Raw genomic sequence first — 19051 nt, 5'->3', positions numbered from 1 at the left:
TGTTGCAACAAAGGAATAGTTGTTTTCTTATCGCAGCTTTAAATCAGGCTCAAAGTCTAGTTGGTTGACACAAAATGTATTTTAGGTGGTCCCCCCCAAGTATCTTGCTAAAATTTCCTTAAAAGACCTTCTGATGAATATCAACTTTGTAAACTTATTAACAAAATAAGCAATCACCACCATGTCTGAGCATTTATGCCTTGAACCTGATTCAGAACACAACAAGGAACCAGTCATCTCAGCTCGTGTGGAGGGGCTTTCTCTATTCTTCTTCCTCAGAATAGGATTCGGTTTTGAACATTTTTGACTGAAATACTACATTTCTTGTCTGCACAGGTACAGACAGACTAAATGGCCAACTTCTTTAGTTGCAGATTACATAGTTAATATCACAGCTACGTCTCCTCCAGTTTGAAACTGAAGACATTCCTGAGAGACAAGACAAAGACAAACATACATTTTTTATGTATTTGATTATTTTTTTATTTGTTAACAGTGGACACTTTGTCATTTCATATGTAATCAATCTAATGCAAGCAAATTATTCAGCTAAATTAAATATGCAGTCACTCAGAAAATGAGACATTACATTTTTTTATCAACAAATGCGAAGAGAACGTGATTTTAATGGACACATAAAATGAAGTTTTTAACTTGTAGTTTTAATTAGGCATCATATTTCTAAAATTACCCCTGGATAACTGGGAATATTTATATATTTGAATTTCCATACTTACTGTATGCATCATTTCAGCTCAAAACCAGCTTTGCTACTTGATTGGCATTACACAAATTTTATTAAGATGACAGTGATCATCTCATGTGGCATACATAACAGTATGAACTACCTTCTGTTAACTTAATACATGCCAGCATCACTGATGTCCACCCTCAGGACTGCTTCACCAGAGTCTGACATAGAGGCACTGACAGTCACATAGTCACCACCATAAGAAATGCAGGAGCCATCAGCCTTTGCTCTTACAAAATTATTTTCACTTCCATTATACATGATATCATAAAGATCATAGTCACAGTTGTTTCCTCTTTCAAAGATTCCCACAGCAAACCAATTGGAGTAGAGGTTTCGGTCATAGGGCACAGAGTACATGACAGCCATGATGTGGCTATAGTCATTAAAGTTAGCATTGAAAAGGTCATAGGTGAAGACGCCGACAGCTCCAGTCGCAGCGCCAGTGATCTTGTTGAACAGTGCATTGGCAGCAGAGCAGGGGCCCACCATCGGTGGCAAAGGAACTTCACAGCAGCCACTCTCAGTGAACACTCTGAACATGGAGGCAAAACATGTCAGAGCGGTGAACAAAATTACAGTACAACACTTAGAAAAATGTATTTTGTCAATAAACTCACAAACCACAAAAACATTTTGTTTCAGCTGCATTGCAATACAAAATGTTCTGTCTGATTGTATTGGCATGAGTAAATACAATTTGTAGAACACACTACAAGGTCAAACAAATTTGCAAAACCACACTATACCACTTTTAATGCTTTTGGTTTTTACAGTATTTGCTCATTTGCTCTATGCAGTGAGTGCAGAGGCAAGCGTCTATGATTTCTGTTACACAATCTTGCCACAGCTGAGGGAACTGAAAAGTCAGGTTGAAACATGTACTGTCACTCTCCAGAGGAAGGTAGGTATAAAAGCAAAATAAAAACCTTGGATTGACCAGAGTGTAGCAGCCGGAGTTGTTGTTGATCTCTACAGTGCAGTTGCGATGAGGCATGATGAGGATGTATGCAGTGGTGGCAGAAGAAGGCTGGTTGTGAACTAGAGGCAAGATGGCATCATTTCAGTTATTTCAGCATTTTTAAAGTAGAGAAACTCAGATTTAGGGAGTTCTGTTTTGTTGATTGACGTAATAGTTGGAATAATGATTCAATGTGATGTCGTGGCAGTTGCGGAAATCTTAACTTTAAGGTTTGGTGCTTCGGATTAAAAGAATAAACTAAAAAAATGCTGTTTCAAGTTGTGCTCATATGAGAGCAAGCCACTAGTTTCTGTAAAAGACCTTGAAAAAAAAAACAATGCTTTGGGTGGCAGTTGGAAGTACCTTTATTTTCAGTGTCCTATTGATATATCAGGACAACAACAGGCACCCGGTTACCAATTCATAACAATAGATTTTATTTGAAAAACACTTTACATTGTAAAAACAATCTCAAAGTGTTACAGGAAATGAAATTAGTCATGGTTTAAATGCCACAGCCAGTCACAGCATGTCTTTATGGCTATTTACCCATCTTCTAAAGGCTACTTTCATTTCCTTTAGTCATCAAAGCTCCAAGTTTTCCATCGATGGAATAGTGCAATCTAGAACCACTGTTGGAATGACAAAGTCCAGTTTTACCAAGTCTCCCTCAACAAGTGTCAACACATATCTTTTACCTGTACTAAAGTAAGCAGGATGGCTTCAGCAACCAGTAAATGTGGGTTACAGGAGAAAGTGTTTACATGCACTGTTGTAAACTGGCTGCTGTAAATCTATGCATACATACATCATAACGGTTATCACATTTCTCCTTTCCTCTGAGCTTAAACATACTCTTTCCTCATAAATCTACAGTCAGTAACCCATAGTATGAAGCATATTTTCATAAAGTAAAGAACAGAAATATGTAAATTACAGATTCTCCAATCTTGTGATAGTTAACTGAACTCTTCGGACAAAACTCCAAGAACTATGTTTGTTCACTTTGTCATTATTATTAGGTGTAGATGATGGCGCAAGTGCCAAATTAATCCCAATTTCAATGTCATATACTTAGTAAGTTCTGAGAAGGTAGACAGCGGAGTTTCAGAAAACATTACCACAAGGGCTTTGTCAGGGAGCTTGACTACTCCTGCTCGTGCTAGCAGTTTGGGAGCAAAGACTGACTTTCTGTATACATAGTACAAGTACATTTCCAAATGGTGCCTTTTTGCTGCATAAAATGTGGGAGATATTCAGTTTATTAACACCAGATTATTATTAGATAAGACTTTAATAGTCTTACAGTGGGAAATTTGCAGTGTTACAGTAACAGAGAGGAGAGTGTTAGCAAATCCAAACAATATCAAAATCACACGTTGCGTGATCACTCAGCTCTCTGATCCTGTGCTGACATCTGACTCTCCTTGAAGATTAGAAACTTCCAGTGTATATTAAATCAACTAATGAAGTAAAACCCTACCCCTAACCCTTCCAAGGATTCTCTTTTAAAGAGATAAATACGCAGAACTTGGCCTTGATTAGATGTGCTGTAGAAAAAAAGTGCCTGCAACTAGTAATGAAACAAACTGTATACCTATGTAGAAAGAAGTGTCGTAAAACATAGAACAGCCTTGGTAACGTCAGATAACATTAGTCAAGGTGAGTTTGAATCATCAGTTTACTGTCTGTCATAGTTTGTGAATATAGGGTACTTACCTTTGTAAGATCTGCAGAGTAAAAAAATGCCAAAACTAGTTTTTGATGTGACAGAACTTTGCTTCAGATTGAAGTCACACTTGTTGCACACCAACTGCCCACATTCTAGGTTTTATTGACTTAGTTAATCAGGACCTTTAGGTTTCAGTTGACTCCCTCTTTATCTGATGACCAATACCAGCCTGTCACACCTCTCTGTTCCCTGACATTTGCCGCCACCTTATCACTGTGACAGGATTGAATCAGACTGATTACATCCTGTATGCTTTTGTTAAAGTCTTTGCTTTGTTTGACCTTTAAAAAAATATTTTTCAGTATTTGTACAAGGTGGGATGTCTGGAGGGCCAGGACTTATTGGTCTGCTGTGTTCACAGGGCAACACTATAAAATAACCAGTCCAATAAAAACACACAGACATGATCCTGCTGTTGAGTGAACCCATTGTAGCTCAGTTTTTGTCACTGATCCATGGTGTGTACTGCCCCTTTGTCAGCATGGCTAAACACAATAAGGCTAAGGATGACCACACAGCAAGCAGTTGTCACAGAAATGGAAACTAACTCACCAGATTAATGAGCAAAGTCACCAACCACTTAACTGCTAATTTCTGGTCTCTGAGTCTTCAAAAGATTGCAGAAAAACTGCCAGTCATTTAGTTTTTCCTAAGGAAGTTAGATTTCCTAAGTTGCAGGTTTCTTTTTTTGTCTTCTTTTGTTTGTCTTTTTTCCAATTTGTCTTATAAGAATGGTTTCCTAGCATCACTCTCTAATTTACTGTTTACTTTTTTACAACATCTGCCAAAAGAATTGCGAGAACTGTTCGTTTCTCCTTCACAATCAGACAAAAAAATAAATAAATCAATAAATACAAGAAGCAGGGTAGCAAGTGGCAGGGATATTCAAATGGTGGAAATTGTTGTCTGACATCCACTTTCAAAACTACCTTTTCTGTGGACTAAACTTACATAACACAACCTAAACAAAGAAAGTGACACACAGGTATGAATTGTGAGTAATACTTCACAGGAAGCAATTCAAATTTCAGCAAGGTTGACCAATGTCTCTTTATATTGCTGACGATGATGTCTGGCCAGGCAAAGGTATGACCATCCTTGTCAGATCATACTTAATGTTGTTCATTTTGTGTTCTATCTGACTGACTCTGAGACATTGTCATTCATGTGCACTTTGGTTTGCCTGAACTATTTTGATGCATGCTTTGTGGTCTCTCTTGGTTATTTGCAATTATTAGTTTTGCTTTTCCAGCTATTCATTTGTTGACAATGTGCGCCCATATGGATGTGCTGTTTGATTCTGTTTGTCTACTGTTAAACTTGAAGAGTGGGAATACTTTAAGTTTGTCTTTTTTCAATTTATTTTACCTTTCACACCTTTGTTAAGCTGTACTCTGACTTCAGCAGGGTAAATGTCCTCTTTCTCCTCTTCTCCAGATACCAACCAGGCTCTGCGGCTGTGTCTGGGCACCAAGACTACTGGAGCAGAGTTTGGAGCTGTGTCTGCCCTTAGCATCAACTATGATTGCTCACGACTTCTCTGTGGGTTTGCCAAAGGACAGGTAAATACTACATTTGTACAATCACAGGTTTGTTGACTGTGTGTAGAGAACTTTAAAAACGTTTTTAAATGTTCAGAAGGGTGGAGCTTATCAAAGTGGTAGTCCACCTAGGGAAAAGTCTGACTTTCTGTTAGATATCAAGGTGTCGCATGTTGCTTTTTGGCTAGTGTTCACATGGTTTTTGAAGGCAAGATATTCAACATGCAAGCTAATAGTGTTGTTCTGCTTCTCCTAGAGTGTGACTCAGTATGTGGTTAAGTGAGTAAAGTGCCACCTACTGGCCTTGTTCGTGTATAGCTCAGGTGTTCAATGAAGTTATCAGTTTTGAATGTTGAAGCTGCCCTGCAACCTGGATGCATCTGTTTCACGGTGCTCTGCAGAAGCATAATCTTTTTACACGGCTTCCATTAAAAACACCTGAAGTCAGCTCCTGTTTGGGGTTCTTCATGGGAGAGTGTTTAGGCCGCTGCATAGCTATGTACGCAAACGCGTAGTGAGGGCAGCAGAAGTGTATACATTTGTTATGGATGTAGCATAATCCATCTCTAGACATGTAGTTTTAATAGTAACATCTGAGTCAGAATCAATGGAACAGAGAAAAGTTAGTTCTGTTAATATGGCTCTTTTGTGCATTTTTTTCTTTTCTTTCTTTTTTCTTTTTTCTTTTTTTTTTTAATATTTGAAAAGGTTAAGTGGCTTGTCCAAAGGCTGTGTATGACACTGGCCGGCCCTTTCATTGTTGCTTCCAGGTTGTTATCCTTCTCCACTTCAAAGTTGCACGACTCATTCCCATTCCTGGATGGAGGCCATTTAACCGTGTGAATGTTGCTGTGTTGTGGGTGGTGGTTGAACTTCTGGAACTTGGAGCTCCAGACACTGTGGGGTAACTCCTGGCAGGCTTCCTCCTGCTTCTCACCAGGGTTGCTCCCTGTGCATTGCTTCAGTTGCTCGCTGACCACACATTTCATCTTGAAATGGTGGATCTTCAGGCTTTGCAAGTTTTTCCAGCTCTTGCTGCAGACACATAATGCACTTGTTGTTTGTCTAAATGCATTGGTTGTTGCCTTTTGGTCTGTGCTCTGGAGTGTTAATTCTCCCCCTGTCTTGGGCTCCCGTGGGGTATGTCTTCAGAAGATTCAAGTTGGGTTGCTGGCTCTTTCTGCACCTGGTGGTGTCTATCTGAGCATACTTCTCCTTCTTCCTTTTGCTGACCTCATCCACTTGCTCCTCCCTGGGCACTGTAACCTCCAGCATGACCACCTGTTTAGATGTCTCTGATAACAGCACAATGTGTGGCCGGAGGATTGACTCCACAGTGACTCCAGGGAACTTGAGTTGTTGCTCGCTGTTCCAAGGAGGGATGCCTGGGCTTTTAGTCACGGATCTGGATGTTGTCCCACTCTCACAAATGTGATGTCGCATCTGGATGGTTGAGGACTAGTCCTCTGGGTGATGGTGCTGCAGTTGAATTCAGCGATTGCCTTCAACACTTGGTTGTGTCGCCAGTTATAATAACCCTCCCCCAGTGCTTTAGGGCAGGTACTAAGGATGTGCTTTGGTGTTTCCTCTTCCTTGGCACAATGGACATGCTGGTTCCTCAACCTTGCCCCAACAGAAGAGGTTAGATTAGATGGGAAAAACGTAATTTACCAACTGAAGGAGGAATTTTTTTGTAAAGGCTTCTGCCTGTCACAATTCTGACCCTATAATATAGACTGTACAATAATATGGATTATCGTGTCTGCCTCTTGCAGTTGAGATCCTGAAAAGATTTTCTAGTTCTGTCTGTTTCTGTTGGCATGATTAGATTACAATGTGGGATCTAGCCAATGGGAAGCTTCTGAGAACTATCACTGATGCCCACCCTCCAGGGACAGCTATACTGCATGTGAAGGTATGCACGCAGGCACATGCACGCGTCCTCACACATCTCACACTGGTTTTGCTGTCTTTGTAAAGATAGTCATTGACCTCATGAAGTCTTTAGCTCCTTACCCAAATACTTATTAATCCCAATTTACCATAAGTGCCTAACCCCAACCCTTTACCTCTGTCCTAGCCTAAATCACACCTTTACCCTAAAACCAAATTTTAAGGATCAAACAGTCTTTTGAAAGAGTGTGAAAAAAGTAGGGGCCAGCCAAAAGGCCCTGGGTTTATATTGTAGCTGCTGCAGTTAACACCCATAAGTCCATAAAGACATTTCCCCATGTACAACCATTGAAAACAATCCCTATAATTACTGCAATCAAACTGGTTTATTGATTTGGGTTACACACAATTAGTATTGTCGTTAGATGGTTTTAGTCACTGATCATTGTTGTTTGATTTCTGTCCCTGTCCCACCCATGTTTGTTTCTGTAGTTTACAGATGACCCAACTCTTGCAGTGTGCAATGACAGTGGAGGATCTGTTTTTGAACTGGCTTTCAGGTAAATAAGTCTACTTTAAATAAAAAATAATTTAAATAGTTTTGGTTTTACCACAAAATTAGTCATAGTTTTTGTTCGAATAATTCTATGTTATGATCCAATGATCTTTGTGAAAAGTATGAGAATGCTGTAAATGTCCATTGCCTCTATTTCACCTTGTGAGTGTGATTATAAGGATGTCCTTAGCGGGTAGTCAAAACACCATGCCTAAACACACACATTTGTGGGAGGTTGTCTGTTGTTTTCTGTTCACTGTCTGTATATAAGAACCACTGTTTCATGCTTTTAGTTAGTCACTTGTTCAGACTCTGTGCTGTACATGTTGCTCTTTGCTGCAAGTAAAAGTTTGCTTTGACTTAAGAGACGACTCTGTGTATTGATTTGGAGCAGTTAGGACTCCACTGTAGAATTTTCATAACATTTTTGCTCCACTGCCCCAAGCAGTTTTTACAAACCTGTGGTGCCACCTTCAGGTTGACCTGAGTCCTCATTAGAGTGGCCTTTTCAACTCAGACAGCCAAATGTGGAATTCTACCATTTAGTACCATTAGTACCAGACAGAACTCAGAATGTTAGTCACCGACTATACTATGCCAGCCAATCCAATACAAACACACAGACAGGATTCTGCTGTTCAGTGAACACATTTGCCAGTTAGAACCCTGGCAACTTGATAACTTTGTAACTTCTCAAGAACTCAACTCAACTTAAATACACAGCAGGTGATCTTATATGGAACCTACAGTTAAAGAGAGAGAATGTAAAAATATGTGCACATTGGAATTAAAGCTTTCTTCTTACTTGTTTTTAGTTACAACCTAAAAAAATCTGAGTTATGAAAATAATATGAATTAATGTAGAACATTTACAAGTCCAATAGAAGCTACTAATAGTTTGTAACAAAGCAGATGTCTTGTTTGCCACCAACATAAAATTGATACAGGTGTGCTGTTGTTTTTCTCTCTCAGTGTGCATCTCTTAGTAACATATTACAGTGTATAAAATGAGAAAAAATAAACCACAATATACAATTCCTGGGGAAATTGCATGTGTGATCGCAGAGCACTATTGTAGCTTGCAGTTGTTTGTGTGTGTGCATTTGTACACAAGAAAGCTGGTATTGAACCTGCAATTTTACAATTACAGGGCACCCTTCTACCAACTACATCTCAAGTGTTTAATCATGTTTTATCAGGTTTTGGCTCCTTCACATAAGTCTTGCTGATATGAAGTTGAAGCACTAATAGAGGGCACTCAAAGATCCAATGCCTGCTACAGTACTATTTAGTGATTGCAACTGTCATAAAATGCAACCATTTAATAAACCAAAAACAGCATTTGACTGCTCTTAAGAAAATCTGATATTTATGGAGACAAACATGAAATTCTGAAAGAGAGAACATATTACCTGAATGACAGTGGCAGTTAGTAGGAACTCAACATTGTAAGAGCACTCATTAAGCACAAACAGCACCCACCGGTAGGAGTCACTCAGTCTGATTAAAACAGCGCTTTTGTCTGTGTCTGGAATCAAAGCGCCTGCATCCTAAAATGGCACTCCAGAGACAGCAACCTTACTTACTGAGCTATAAACAGACACCACTGTGGATAATAACAACTTCACATGTTGTTAAAGAGTAACTGTGTTTACACGAAAAAGACAGTTTTTTTGTGATTAGGTATTTTCAGTTAGAGCTTGAGCTGCTGAGCATGATTTATAGCATGTTTTATGACATGAAGAACAAATTGCTGTTATCTGCAGTCACATGAATAAAAGCACTTTCATTAGTAGATGTGTCCACATTTTTAACTAGTACTGTGCATTATAAAGTATTTAACACATCTGAAACTGAAATTTATCTATCACATTTTGTTTGTCATGAAACAGCTTCAAATACGTTGTTTCTTACATTCCGCTTTGTCACACCTATGTTGCTTCTACATCTAGCAGCGTATTGGGAACATGAGGGCTGGGTGCGATTGTAATGGGCAGTTTTTTCCGTGTTGTTTTTCCTTTCCCTTATCTTGTCCCTGTTCTCACTGTTCTTGTTTCATCTTGATTTGTTTTTTGTAAATGATAATTGTTTCTGATTGTTTCCAGGAGGGTGATGGGGATGCGGTCATGTGATTCTCGATGCCTTTTTAGTGGTTCTAAAGGGGAGGTCTGCTGTATTGAGCCTTTACATGCTCCTCCAGACTTCAGAGACCATCCTATCACACACTACTCTCTGCTGGCTATGGCCTCGCTCACTAAGGTAACGAACACACACTGCTCCATTCACGGTGAACCTTTCAACCTTAGTTTGTTCACGTGACTGTGTTTAAGGTTTGTTGTGTTTTTTTTTCTTTCTGATTTCCTCCCACCAGATTTTGGTCATTGGACTAAAGCCCTCCCTTAAAGTGTGGATGACTTTTCCCTACAGCAAGGTCAGGATTTCTGTCTATTTGTCCATGTGGATGTAAATGAATGCATGTTCCCCCAGAACCATGAATACAACAATAGGGGTCATTCTGTGTTAGCTTATGTTTCTGTTCTGGGTTATTGGTTAGTGTCACTTTCTGAATTCACACTAAGTAGAGCTCATAATGTGTTGTAATGTATTTGCAGTCTAAATAACCTGAGCTCACACAGCACCCCACTACCTGACCATACTTCTGATTTTAAAGATTTGCTTACTTTCTACGCCTGAAGACTGTACTTGCTGGCAGGACAGGGAATATTTTTCTGCCCAGCAGGATTAGAATGGTGGCCTGTATGTGATGTCAAGTGCATGGCCACAGAAGTGCTGCATGTTTTAAGAGGTTAAATAAGAGATTCAGTTCTGATGTGATGTCCCGTGTCCTCTTTGGTTAGTCTGATCCATCCAGTGTTCCTCAGCTGGCTTGGCAGTTTGTTCCTGTTCAGAAGATGGTCAATCCGATCCTGGCTTTTTGCAAAGGAGATACAGTCCACTTCCTCCTGGTATTTGCTAAACTCTCACCTAACTTCAATTACACATTATACGTGAGACCCAACTTCGATTGATTGATTGATTGATTGATTGATTGATTGATTTGGTCAGAGTATTTGACTTTTTTCGTAACATTTCTACCTGAATGTTCCATATCATTTGCAAATAATTTGCAACAGTTGTTGTATATGTAAATTGTGGGCTGTTATTGAAGACAGTCATTATGCACTTTATTGTAATATTTCTTAAATGTCTCCTTACTTGTCTTTGTCAAATGATCAATAGGAACACCAGCGTGTAGGGTTTTATTTTCTGTTTTTTCAGGTAAAGAAGGAAGAGACAGGGACCATCCATGTCATCAAACAAAGACAACTCCATCTCAGCTGTGACATCATTAGCCTAAGTGTAAGTACCAAAGTCTAGAGAGTGGGCCAGTTCCAGGAAGGTTCCTCACTACCTCACAGACTTTTGCATGCATTCCCTTTTATCCAACAGGGACTTAGGATTGTCCGGCAGTATAATCACTGAGTGGTTCGGAGGCTCCTTGGCAGATTTGTTTTGAGCACTTTTTAGACTTTCTGCTAGTAAAGCCTGTCACTTCACTTAAGACAGCATGACACAATGCATTGCATTGTATCAATACAATGATGGAAATAATGTGTAATGCATTGGAAAACAAAACATGAAATTAGTCAGACATAATTTTCTTTCAAATATAGTGTGGCGTGAGGTCATTAAACTATATACAGTGCAAAATATCAGTTGTACACTCAGTCAACGTTCAGTGCTAGAGTACAATATCCAGTATTACACATACACTTGTACAACGCTTAATCCTTACTGGGGTCACGGGGGGCTGGAGTCTATCCCAGCTGACTCAGGGTGAAGGCAGGTTCACCTGGACAGGTAACCGGTCCATCACAGGGCTACACAGAGAGACAACCAAGCACACTCACATTCATACCTACGAACAATTTAGAATCACTGATTCACCTCAGCATGTTTTTGGACTGTGAGAAGAAGCTGGAGAACCTGGAGAGAACCCACGCTGCACAAGGAGAACATGAAGACTCTACTCTTCTCGCAGTGAGACAACGGTGCTAACCACCGACCTCTTCTTATAATTATAATATGATGGAAAAAGTTTCGATTTGTCATCAGACATTGCAGACAAAATGAAAATTGTATGTATTCTGCAGTCATTACACATAAATTCAAATATGGCAAGCCTTATTTGTTATAACTTTGATGATAACAACTTGAAAGCTCAAGAAGAGAGGCGGATGAAGTGATGCACCCATCATGCCTAGTGCGTACCATACAAGCCTGTGAGGGCAGTGCTATGATCTGGGGTCGCTGCAGTTGGTCAGGTCCAGGTTCAGCAACATTATGTGCTCAAGAATGAGGCCAGCTGACTACCTGAATATACTGAATAACCAGGTTCATCAATGGAGTTTTTCTTCCCTGATGGCACAGGTATATTCCAAGCTGACAATGGCATCGTGCTCAAATTCTGAAACAGTGGTTCAGGGAGCATGAGACATCCTTTTTCATACATGACTTGGCTACCACAGAGTCCAGACCTTAACCCCATTGAGAATCCTTGGGATGTGCTGGAGAAGACTTTGCGCAGAGGTCCGACCCTCCCATCATCAATGCAAGATCTTGGCGAAAAATGAACGCAATGCTGGACGGAAATAAATGTTGTGACACTGCAGAAGCTTATCAAAACGGTGCCACAGCGAATGAGTGCTGAAATCAAAGCTAAAGGCAGTCCAATGAAATATTAGAGTGTGTGACTTTTTTTTTTTTGGCCAGGCAGTGTATGACCTTTGGAACAGCAGAAGGTTGTAAAGAAAGAATGGATTGGGACAATTTCCTTTGGCAATAACTGACAAACAAGTGTCTCTTTTTAAACTGAGTTGCAAGGAAAGGGGAGATGTGGTCTGTCCTCTGTGTGAATGGATGTGTAGCACTGTACTGAGTTTGAACCCCTAGTTTAAATGACTAACTGCTCACCTGCCACTGAGATGGAGTCGGGGTTAAGAACACTGTCTGTGGACTTTCATCAGTTAAGGGTGCTCTTTTTCAAATGTCAAAGCTGGCAAGATAATGGGTCAAATTTTTTTTGGCTGAAACACAATCGTAAATGGTGGTGAAACAAACTATGGACAGGGTTAGATTACGTAGACATCTGCTTTTTTTTTTCTTTTCCAACTTCTAGTTGAGTTTGTCTCTGTTTTCGTTCTACATGGCTTATGTATGAATATAGGTATCTTTGTTTGCTGTCATGCAAAATGCACTACTTGTTCTCCTCCTGTCTTTGTGTCTCTCTGCAGTGGATTAACAGTCGTACGCTGGTCCTAGTGGACAGTCACGAAAAGCTGCAGGTTGTGGACCGGCCCAGTCAGGAGGTTCTGGAGACTCTGGACTTGGAGCAGGTGCAACTGGTCTATAACAGCCGACATTTCAAATCGCTGGCCACCGGAGGGAATGTCTCCCAGGCTCTGGTGAGGGATTAGTTGATGAGAAACAGAATCAGAGGTCAAACTTCTTACTTTTGGGGTCAAGGATGAGGTCAGTTTTAACATACATTTGTATAGTTATACGTAACTGGATTTGAACAGTCAGAAGGTATTGATCATCATTAAATGGCTGACATTCAAAACTAATATTAATAGTTGGTAGCAGTGTGTGTGTGTGTGTGGGGTGTGGGGTGTTGGGGTGTGTGGAGGGGCATGTGTCAAACTGCACGTCCTAGCTAATACATGTTGGCATTAGTTAGACTCCTCGCTGCTTTTGAGTATTCATACTTACAGTTGTTAGGCTGACAGATTTGACACATTTCAAGTCAAGTTTAAAGAAACAGCAGAAGCAAAATACAGAATCCTTGCTCTGCCAAAAAATACATTGATGTTCAGCAGATGAATGTGACATCAGGCTTTAAATGCACTTTAACAACCACTGACCTCCTCTGTTCAGGCTTTAGTCGGGGAAAAGGCCTGTTACCAGTCTGTCTCGAGCTACGCAGGACAGATTGTCTATTTGGGCACGAAGGTACCATGTTATATTATTTGATTTGTTTGTCGTCTCAGTATGCATGTATGTGGACGTGTTTTTTTGGTAAAGAAAATTCTACCTCCTGATAATTAAAGCCTCTAATGATGATTCACTTACTCATACATGTTCAATAGAAAAAGACAGTAAAAGAGGTTGTTGGGTGCAATGCAAATACCCTTCGCAACAAATCCATGGTTCAACTCCCAGCTGGATGCACTTTTGCAGCATGTCTTTTTTTATTTTTTAAAAGTTTTTTGGGGGGCCTTTTTGCCTTTATTAGATAGGAAAGTGGGTGAGGAGAATAGGGAAAGAGGTTGCAGCAAAGGGCCACAGCACTTCTCTGCAGTGTTGGATAGCATGAGGCTGTGGGAGTGATCCCAGCAGCACTGATGGAGGAGAAGGGAGAGATGCATGGTTCCTAAACAAACAGAAATGTCGCTGCCTTGTCATGATTATTTTAAAGCAGAAGATAAGCATTAATTGAAGTAAATCTCACGTTAGATGACACATCCAGTTTATACTGTAACGTTTGTTTGTTGAATTCATTAAATAAGGAATTTCTGTAAAGGAAATGTTATAATATGGGTTGTCCTCACTTGCATTTGTCACAGACAGAGATCTGGTTCAATCTAAGCCAATCTGACTTGACAATAGTTCATAACAGACAAGAAATTCCACACAGTGACCTACACTAATGTGACGGGGCATCAGACTTGACTTCCTGGAGGACTCTGCAGGACATGGTGAAAATAAAGTAGCTACCTGCTGCTAATTTAAGCACTTGGCAGCAGTCCAGATTATACACAGCACAGTGCAAGTATTTATACATGTACCACTTTTGTTCAACTTAATTGATAAATAGCTGTTACAATGTACATCCAGTTGTAATAAAGTTATGACATCCCAAATAAATTAATTTAACATGTTATGTAAAAAAAAACAAAACAGTACACAATGCACTTGCTTATTACACTAAATGCAAAAAATATATTTTTTTATTGCCGTATTAATGGGTCCTTGCACAGGTCAGTTTATACACCATTAACACACAAGACTGTCTGATTTTGTTTCATGAACAAAGAAAGGTTTTGATATTAGCAAAAACTGTTTTATTGCCACTTGTATCAAATAGTTGTGACTGTCCTAGAACAATCAGCTGTTTAAACCTGTAAATTAACACCCAGAACATATTGTGTCTTTTCCAGATTAATATAGGTTTAAAGCGATCAGTTTAGTCAGTCTTATTCTTTAACTGCATATTGTTTTGTGTTGCAGTCGGCTCACATTATGACTCTAAGGAACTGGAGAGAGGTATGTGTGATATTTTAAGTAAGCGTTTTACACAAACCACCCAATGTAATGAATAGTTTACATGAATCATTCACTGTTATGTGTGGTGACATAATGTTTGTTTAACAAGATGGCTGCTCCTTTGTTTAAGGAACAGTCTTGAAGTAAAAAAACATCACAGCATCACACTCAACCAAAAATAAAAATGAGGTACATGTCTGTGTGTGTTGCTGATACAAATATTAGGAAGAGACAAATATGTGTTCCTAATTCATACTTTAGGGAGTGTGACCCTGTGCCCCACAGCAGAGTGGGGAGAGGGCTGTGATCATCATCATCATCATTGGAGCACTCAATATGTTGTAACAGAGACTGAAGATGTGTATTACCACTGCATTTCTGCATCAGTAGTAGTAATTTGGCTGCCTTTGCTTCCTGTAATCTGACAGTAAGACACCCAAGGTGCACAGAACTGTAAAACCGTTAACAGATTTTTGTTTTCAGTAGTAAAATCTGTTTAACTTAATTAACATGCAGCTGGGTTCCAACATAGTGATGAGATAGTGAGTTATCCAGAGGTGAATTAGTGAAATAACAAAAGCTTGAGGCAACGCAACACTTTTTTCTGCAGTTTACATTTCATCACCGTTAGTTTAAAGTTTGGTTTTCTTATGAAAGCTCAATGCCAGCATGTGTAGCACATATATTCATAGTTACACTTGTGATAAGTAAACACATACTTTTAAGCAGTAATGGTGATACACTAGGACCATACTAAATATGTAGCTGGTAAAAATCCATACAGCTAAAAAATACATTTTTGTAAACTCTTTTGTTGTGGAGGTTGTTTAGGTTAGGGTATCAGCAACTGGCCCCTTCTCAGTCGATCCATTTCATCTTTGTCTCTGTTTGTGTCTCCAGCGTATTGACTGCTGGCTAAAACAGGAGCATTTTGTTGAGGCTCTTTCTTTGGCCTGGTCCTTCCACGAAGGAACTGCTAAGGCTGTGGTTGGTGGGTATAATACATATCACACATTCAGCAGCCTCTAAGTCTGTTCATTACATTCACCAGTACATGTTTCCAGCTTGCTTTGTGCAGATAAATTTGGGTTCCTTTCAGCAAACAAGGTGGTAATTTGTTCAGGACTATGCATCATGTAAACACAGTTAAACCAATATGAGACACATGCCAGACAGGCTTAAGATTGTTTCACCGTGTTCAGGTGCTGCTTAGGGCTGCCGCTTGATAACATTTGTCTTCTATATTTTAAGCTTTTTTGTACCTTAAAGTAAAGGAAATACTGATGAATATGATTTTACTAATATGTGACCCATCTGCACGAAATCAGTCGCCTTGGACTACACCTGAGATACAGCCTGAATTATGTTAACACATGATAAAATATTGGCTTTGGGTTTTTTACTTAGATTGGTCCATTTACTTGTTTTCTACATGTAGGTAACATATAATATTACGGAGTGTAATAATATTATGCTCCATAAGGCTGTCAAATATTGTCAGCATGCATGAGCGGTAACAGAGAAAGAAGCTGCAGAAATCAGTTGTGTGCTGCGAGCAATGTGTCACTGCCAGCCGATCCTGTCCTGTGATTTGCGTCATGTGGTAGCAACATGCTGCTTTTATTTCCGCATAATAGCCCAAGGTGCAATACCACTGATTTCATGCAGATGGGTCACATATATGGTCGTTCCATCTCAAATCATCATTTCAATCATTGAATCATTTTTCAAAAAATTTCTGCCTGACCATCTCTGATTAGCCAGATATTTTTGTCGCATAAAATGGATATCCATTCATTCATCCATTCATCTGTCCATCCTTTATCTATATACCACTTAACCCTTACAAGGGTTGCGGGGGGCTGGAGTCTATCGCAGCTGACTTATGGTGAAGGCAGGTTCACCTGGACATGTATCCAGTTTATCACAGGGCTACACAGAGAGACAACCAAGCACACTCACATTCACACCTATGGACAATTTAGAATCACTGATTGACCTCAGCATGTTTTTGGACTAGGGGAAGAAGCCAGAGAACCCACACTGCACGGAGAGAACATTGAGACCCTATACAGAAAGATCCCAGGCGTCCTAACCGGGACAAACTGAGGATCTTCTAGCTGTGAGGTCACAGTGCTAACCACCTTTGCAGCCCCATAAAATTGCTATTTATAAAGATATTTGTGAAATTTTAGTTAGAGCTAAAATTTCACAAATATCTTCATCAATATCTATCTGAAGATCCTTTCTGAGATAACATATTTTAAGAAATTGCCCATCGACCTATTTTTAACACATTTTTTCACCAGTTGAAATTTGAGACTTTGTTAGAATGGCTATATCTCAGGAGCTACTAAAGATAAAAGCCTGAAATTTTCACTTGAATTTTTCCATCTCAAATCGTAAGAGACCTCCTGCCAGATTATCAACAAATTTATGTATAATTTTTTTTTAATATTGGCATATTTTTCATTTTTAGACCCCACTTTGTAGACATAAATGTTGATTTGGAGGAGACTTGCCATGTAGTTTTGTGTTATTTCTTTGCGAATTATCACTGTATTAGGTGATTAGGATGACATCAGCATAATTTAACCATGACGAAATGCATAGATCTGATGGGATGGTGGGATTTTTGTGATGGGAAATTTTTATACCTGGACATAGTGATTGAGAGTGAAACTTTCAGGCTCATGCCTTTAATTGTTTCAGAGATTTTGTCATCCAAGCATAGTAGCTTTAAGTGGGTTGATGGGGAATATTTAAAAAAAGATTATCTTAGAAAGTACTTGATATATCAATCTAAAATTTCACAAACACCATTTTAAATATCCATAGTTTATGTAAAAAAAAAAAAAAAAAAGTTTTAAGCAAATCAGAGACGGTCGAGCAGAAGCTCCCTGATGATGTGAGATGGAATAACTCTTGAGCAAGTCTAGCTAACTAATATCATAATTGTGTTTTTTTTAAATAATAATAATAATAATAATAATAATAATAATAATAATAATAATAATAATAATATTAATAAGACATTAAACCCCGTGATTATTTATATTCTTATCAAATCATCTATTAACCCCAAATTTTTAAATATACAAATTAGTTGTTTGACAAAAGGATTAAACACACTGTGTGATATGTTCATTCAAGGCCTGTATGGAGATCCACTGAAAAGGAAAGGAGTGGTCAGTGACAAGGTGAGACCAGCGTACCGCTAAGACTATGTTCTCTGGAAGATGTACTCTGGTGTTGTCATGTCAAGCTCATTTTTGAACTTGTCGTGCTCTTTGTGTGTACAGATGGTAGAGATCCTTTTCCAGTTCACTGAGTATGCTTTGAAGAAGTGTCCAGAACAAGGCAAGATCCAAGTCATGGAGCAACATTTCCAGGTAAATTACCATACATTAAAGAGCACACCTTAGTCTGCACAAATGCTGCCAGGAGCATAATACTAGCTGCTGAGCTAATACAGTTGGTTCTAGGACAAATACAGCACAGGTCTATGTAGAGTTGAGGAAGAAACAATCTCAGCAGCTATCGTAAAAAAATAAAATCAGTTTACAATTCTGTATTTACTATGACTATGACAACTGATTAGTGATTAACAATAAATGCATGTGTTGTACCTGAGTCAGCCCCCATCTTCTCTCTCACCCTGGTGATAACAACTAGAGTCAAACATTCCCACAAGAGTAGTAGGCAAATGACATCAGAATGCTTTTTAAATGGGTTAAAATTCGTCAGCTGTATTCACAGCTGAGCAGTGTCCACTGTATAATGTATAGGTCACCTGTACTCAGTATTTGAAACCCAGCAGTTCTTTTCCACAACATGAGAAGGTAATGTTAGCATCCCACCTAGCTGAAAGTCTGCAGTCCCACACTGCTGACACTAGCAGTAGCAGCCAAGCGTGCTAACAAGTTTCTTCTTGTTCGAATGCAAGCAGTAACCTGTTTAGCTGCCAATCAAACAGGTTAAGTGGCAGTGATATTAAATGAGGAATGGATTCCTTAAGATGTTAGAAACATTTCTTTCAGATTCTGCTCCATGCTGGCATGGTCACATGGTCTGCCCATTTCTCAGCTGCATATCTGCCATTCCACCATATCCCAAAAATGATCCATTCTTTTTAGATACGGTCATAGGGGAGGTCATTGAGGTCCACTGAAGTCATGTTATGTTTGTGAAACCAGCCTGGGAGGATTTTCATCTACAAAGCCATCTTAGGGTTTCTCCCAGGCTATTTAAATCGCCTCCTTGTTCGCTTTACTAGTGGGTACAGCCTCCG

General features: G+C 39.3%; 2 protein-coding genes across 2 annotated transcripts in view; one reads left to right on the top strand and one right to left on the bottom strand.

Annotated features, from left to right (window-relative positions):
* Positions 1–19051, top strand: part of vps8 (VPS8 subunit of CORVET complex) — a 77841-nt gene that overhangs the window by 16713 nt on the left and 42077 nt on the right. Inside the window, exons 7-19 of the mRNA XM_008281496.1 lie at positions 4882–5006; positions 6814–6900; positions 7371–7438; positions 9540–9693; positions 9806–9865; positions 10293–10400; positions 10714–10794; positions 12729–12899; positions 13372–13446; positions 14725–14760; positions 15661–15751; positions 17914–17960; positions 18063–18152. Of these exons, the coding sequence (XP_008279718.1) occupies positions 4882–5006; positions 6814–6900; positions 7371–7438; positions 9540–9693; positions 9806–9865; positions 10293–10400; positions 10714–10794; positions 12729–12899; positions 13372–13446; positions 14725–14760; positions 15661–15751; positions 17914–17960; positions 18063–18152 (1193 nt within the window). The remainder of the gene's footprint in view (positions 1–4881; positions 5007–6813; positions 6901–7370; positions 7439–9539; positions 9694–9805; positions 9866–10292; positions 10401–10713; positions 10795–12728; positions 12900–13371; positions 13447–14724; positions 14761–15660; positions 15752–17913; positions 17961–18062; positions 18153–19051) is intronic.
* Positions 860–2222, bottom strand: LOC103357097 (cytolysin RTX-S-2-like). The gene is made up of 2 exons (XM_008281495.1): positions 1681–2222; positions 860–1286 (listed from the first exon to the last, which is right to left on the bottom strand). Exons 1-2 carry the CDS (start codon positions 1746–1748, stop codon positions 860–862), a joined length of 495 nt encoding a protein of 164 aa, XP_008279717.1. The 5' UTR covers positions 1749–2222.

Source organism: Stegastes partitus, unplaced genomic scaffold (genome assembly GCF_000690725.1).
Source record: "Stegastes partitus isolate 25-593 unplaced genomic scaffold, Stegastes_partitus-1.0.2 Scaffold235, whole genome shotgun sequence".
In the NCBI taxonomy this organism is placed as follows: Eukaryota; Metazoa; Chordata; class Actinopteri; family Pomacentridae; genus Stegastes; species Stegastes partitus.
Note: the sequence above shows the minus strand (reverse complement) of the source record. Positions and strands in the feature narration are given on the sequence as shown.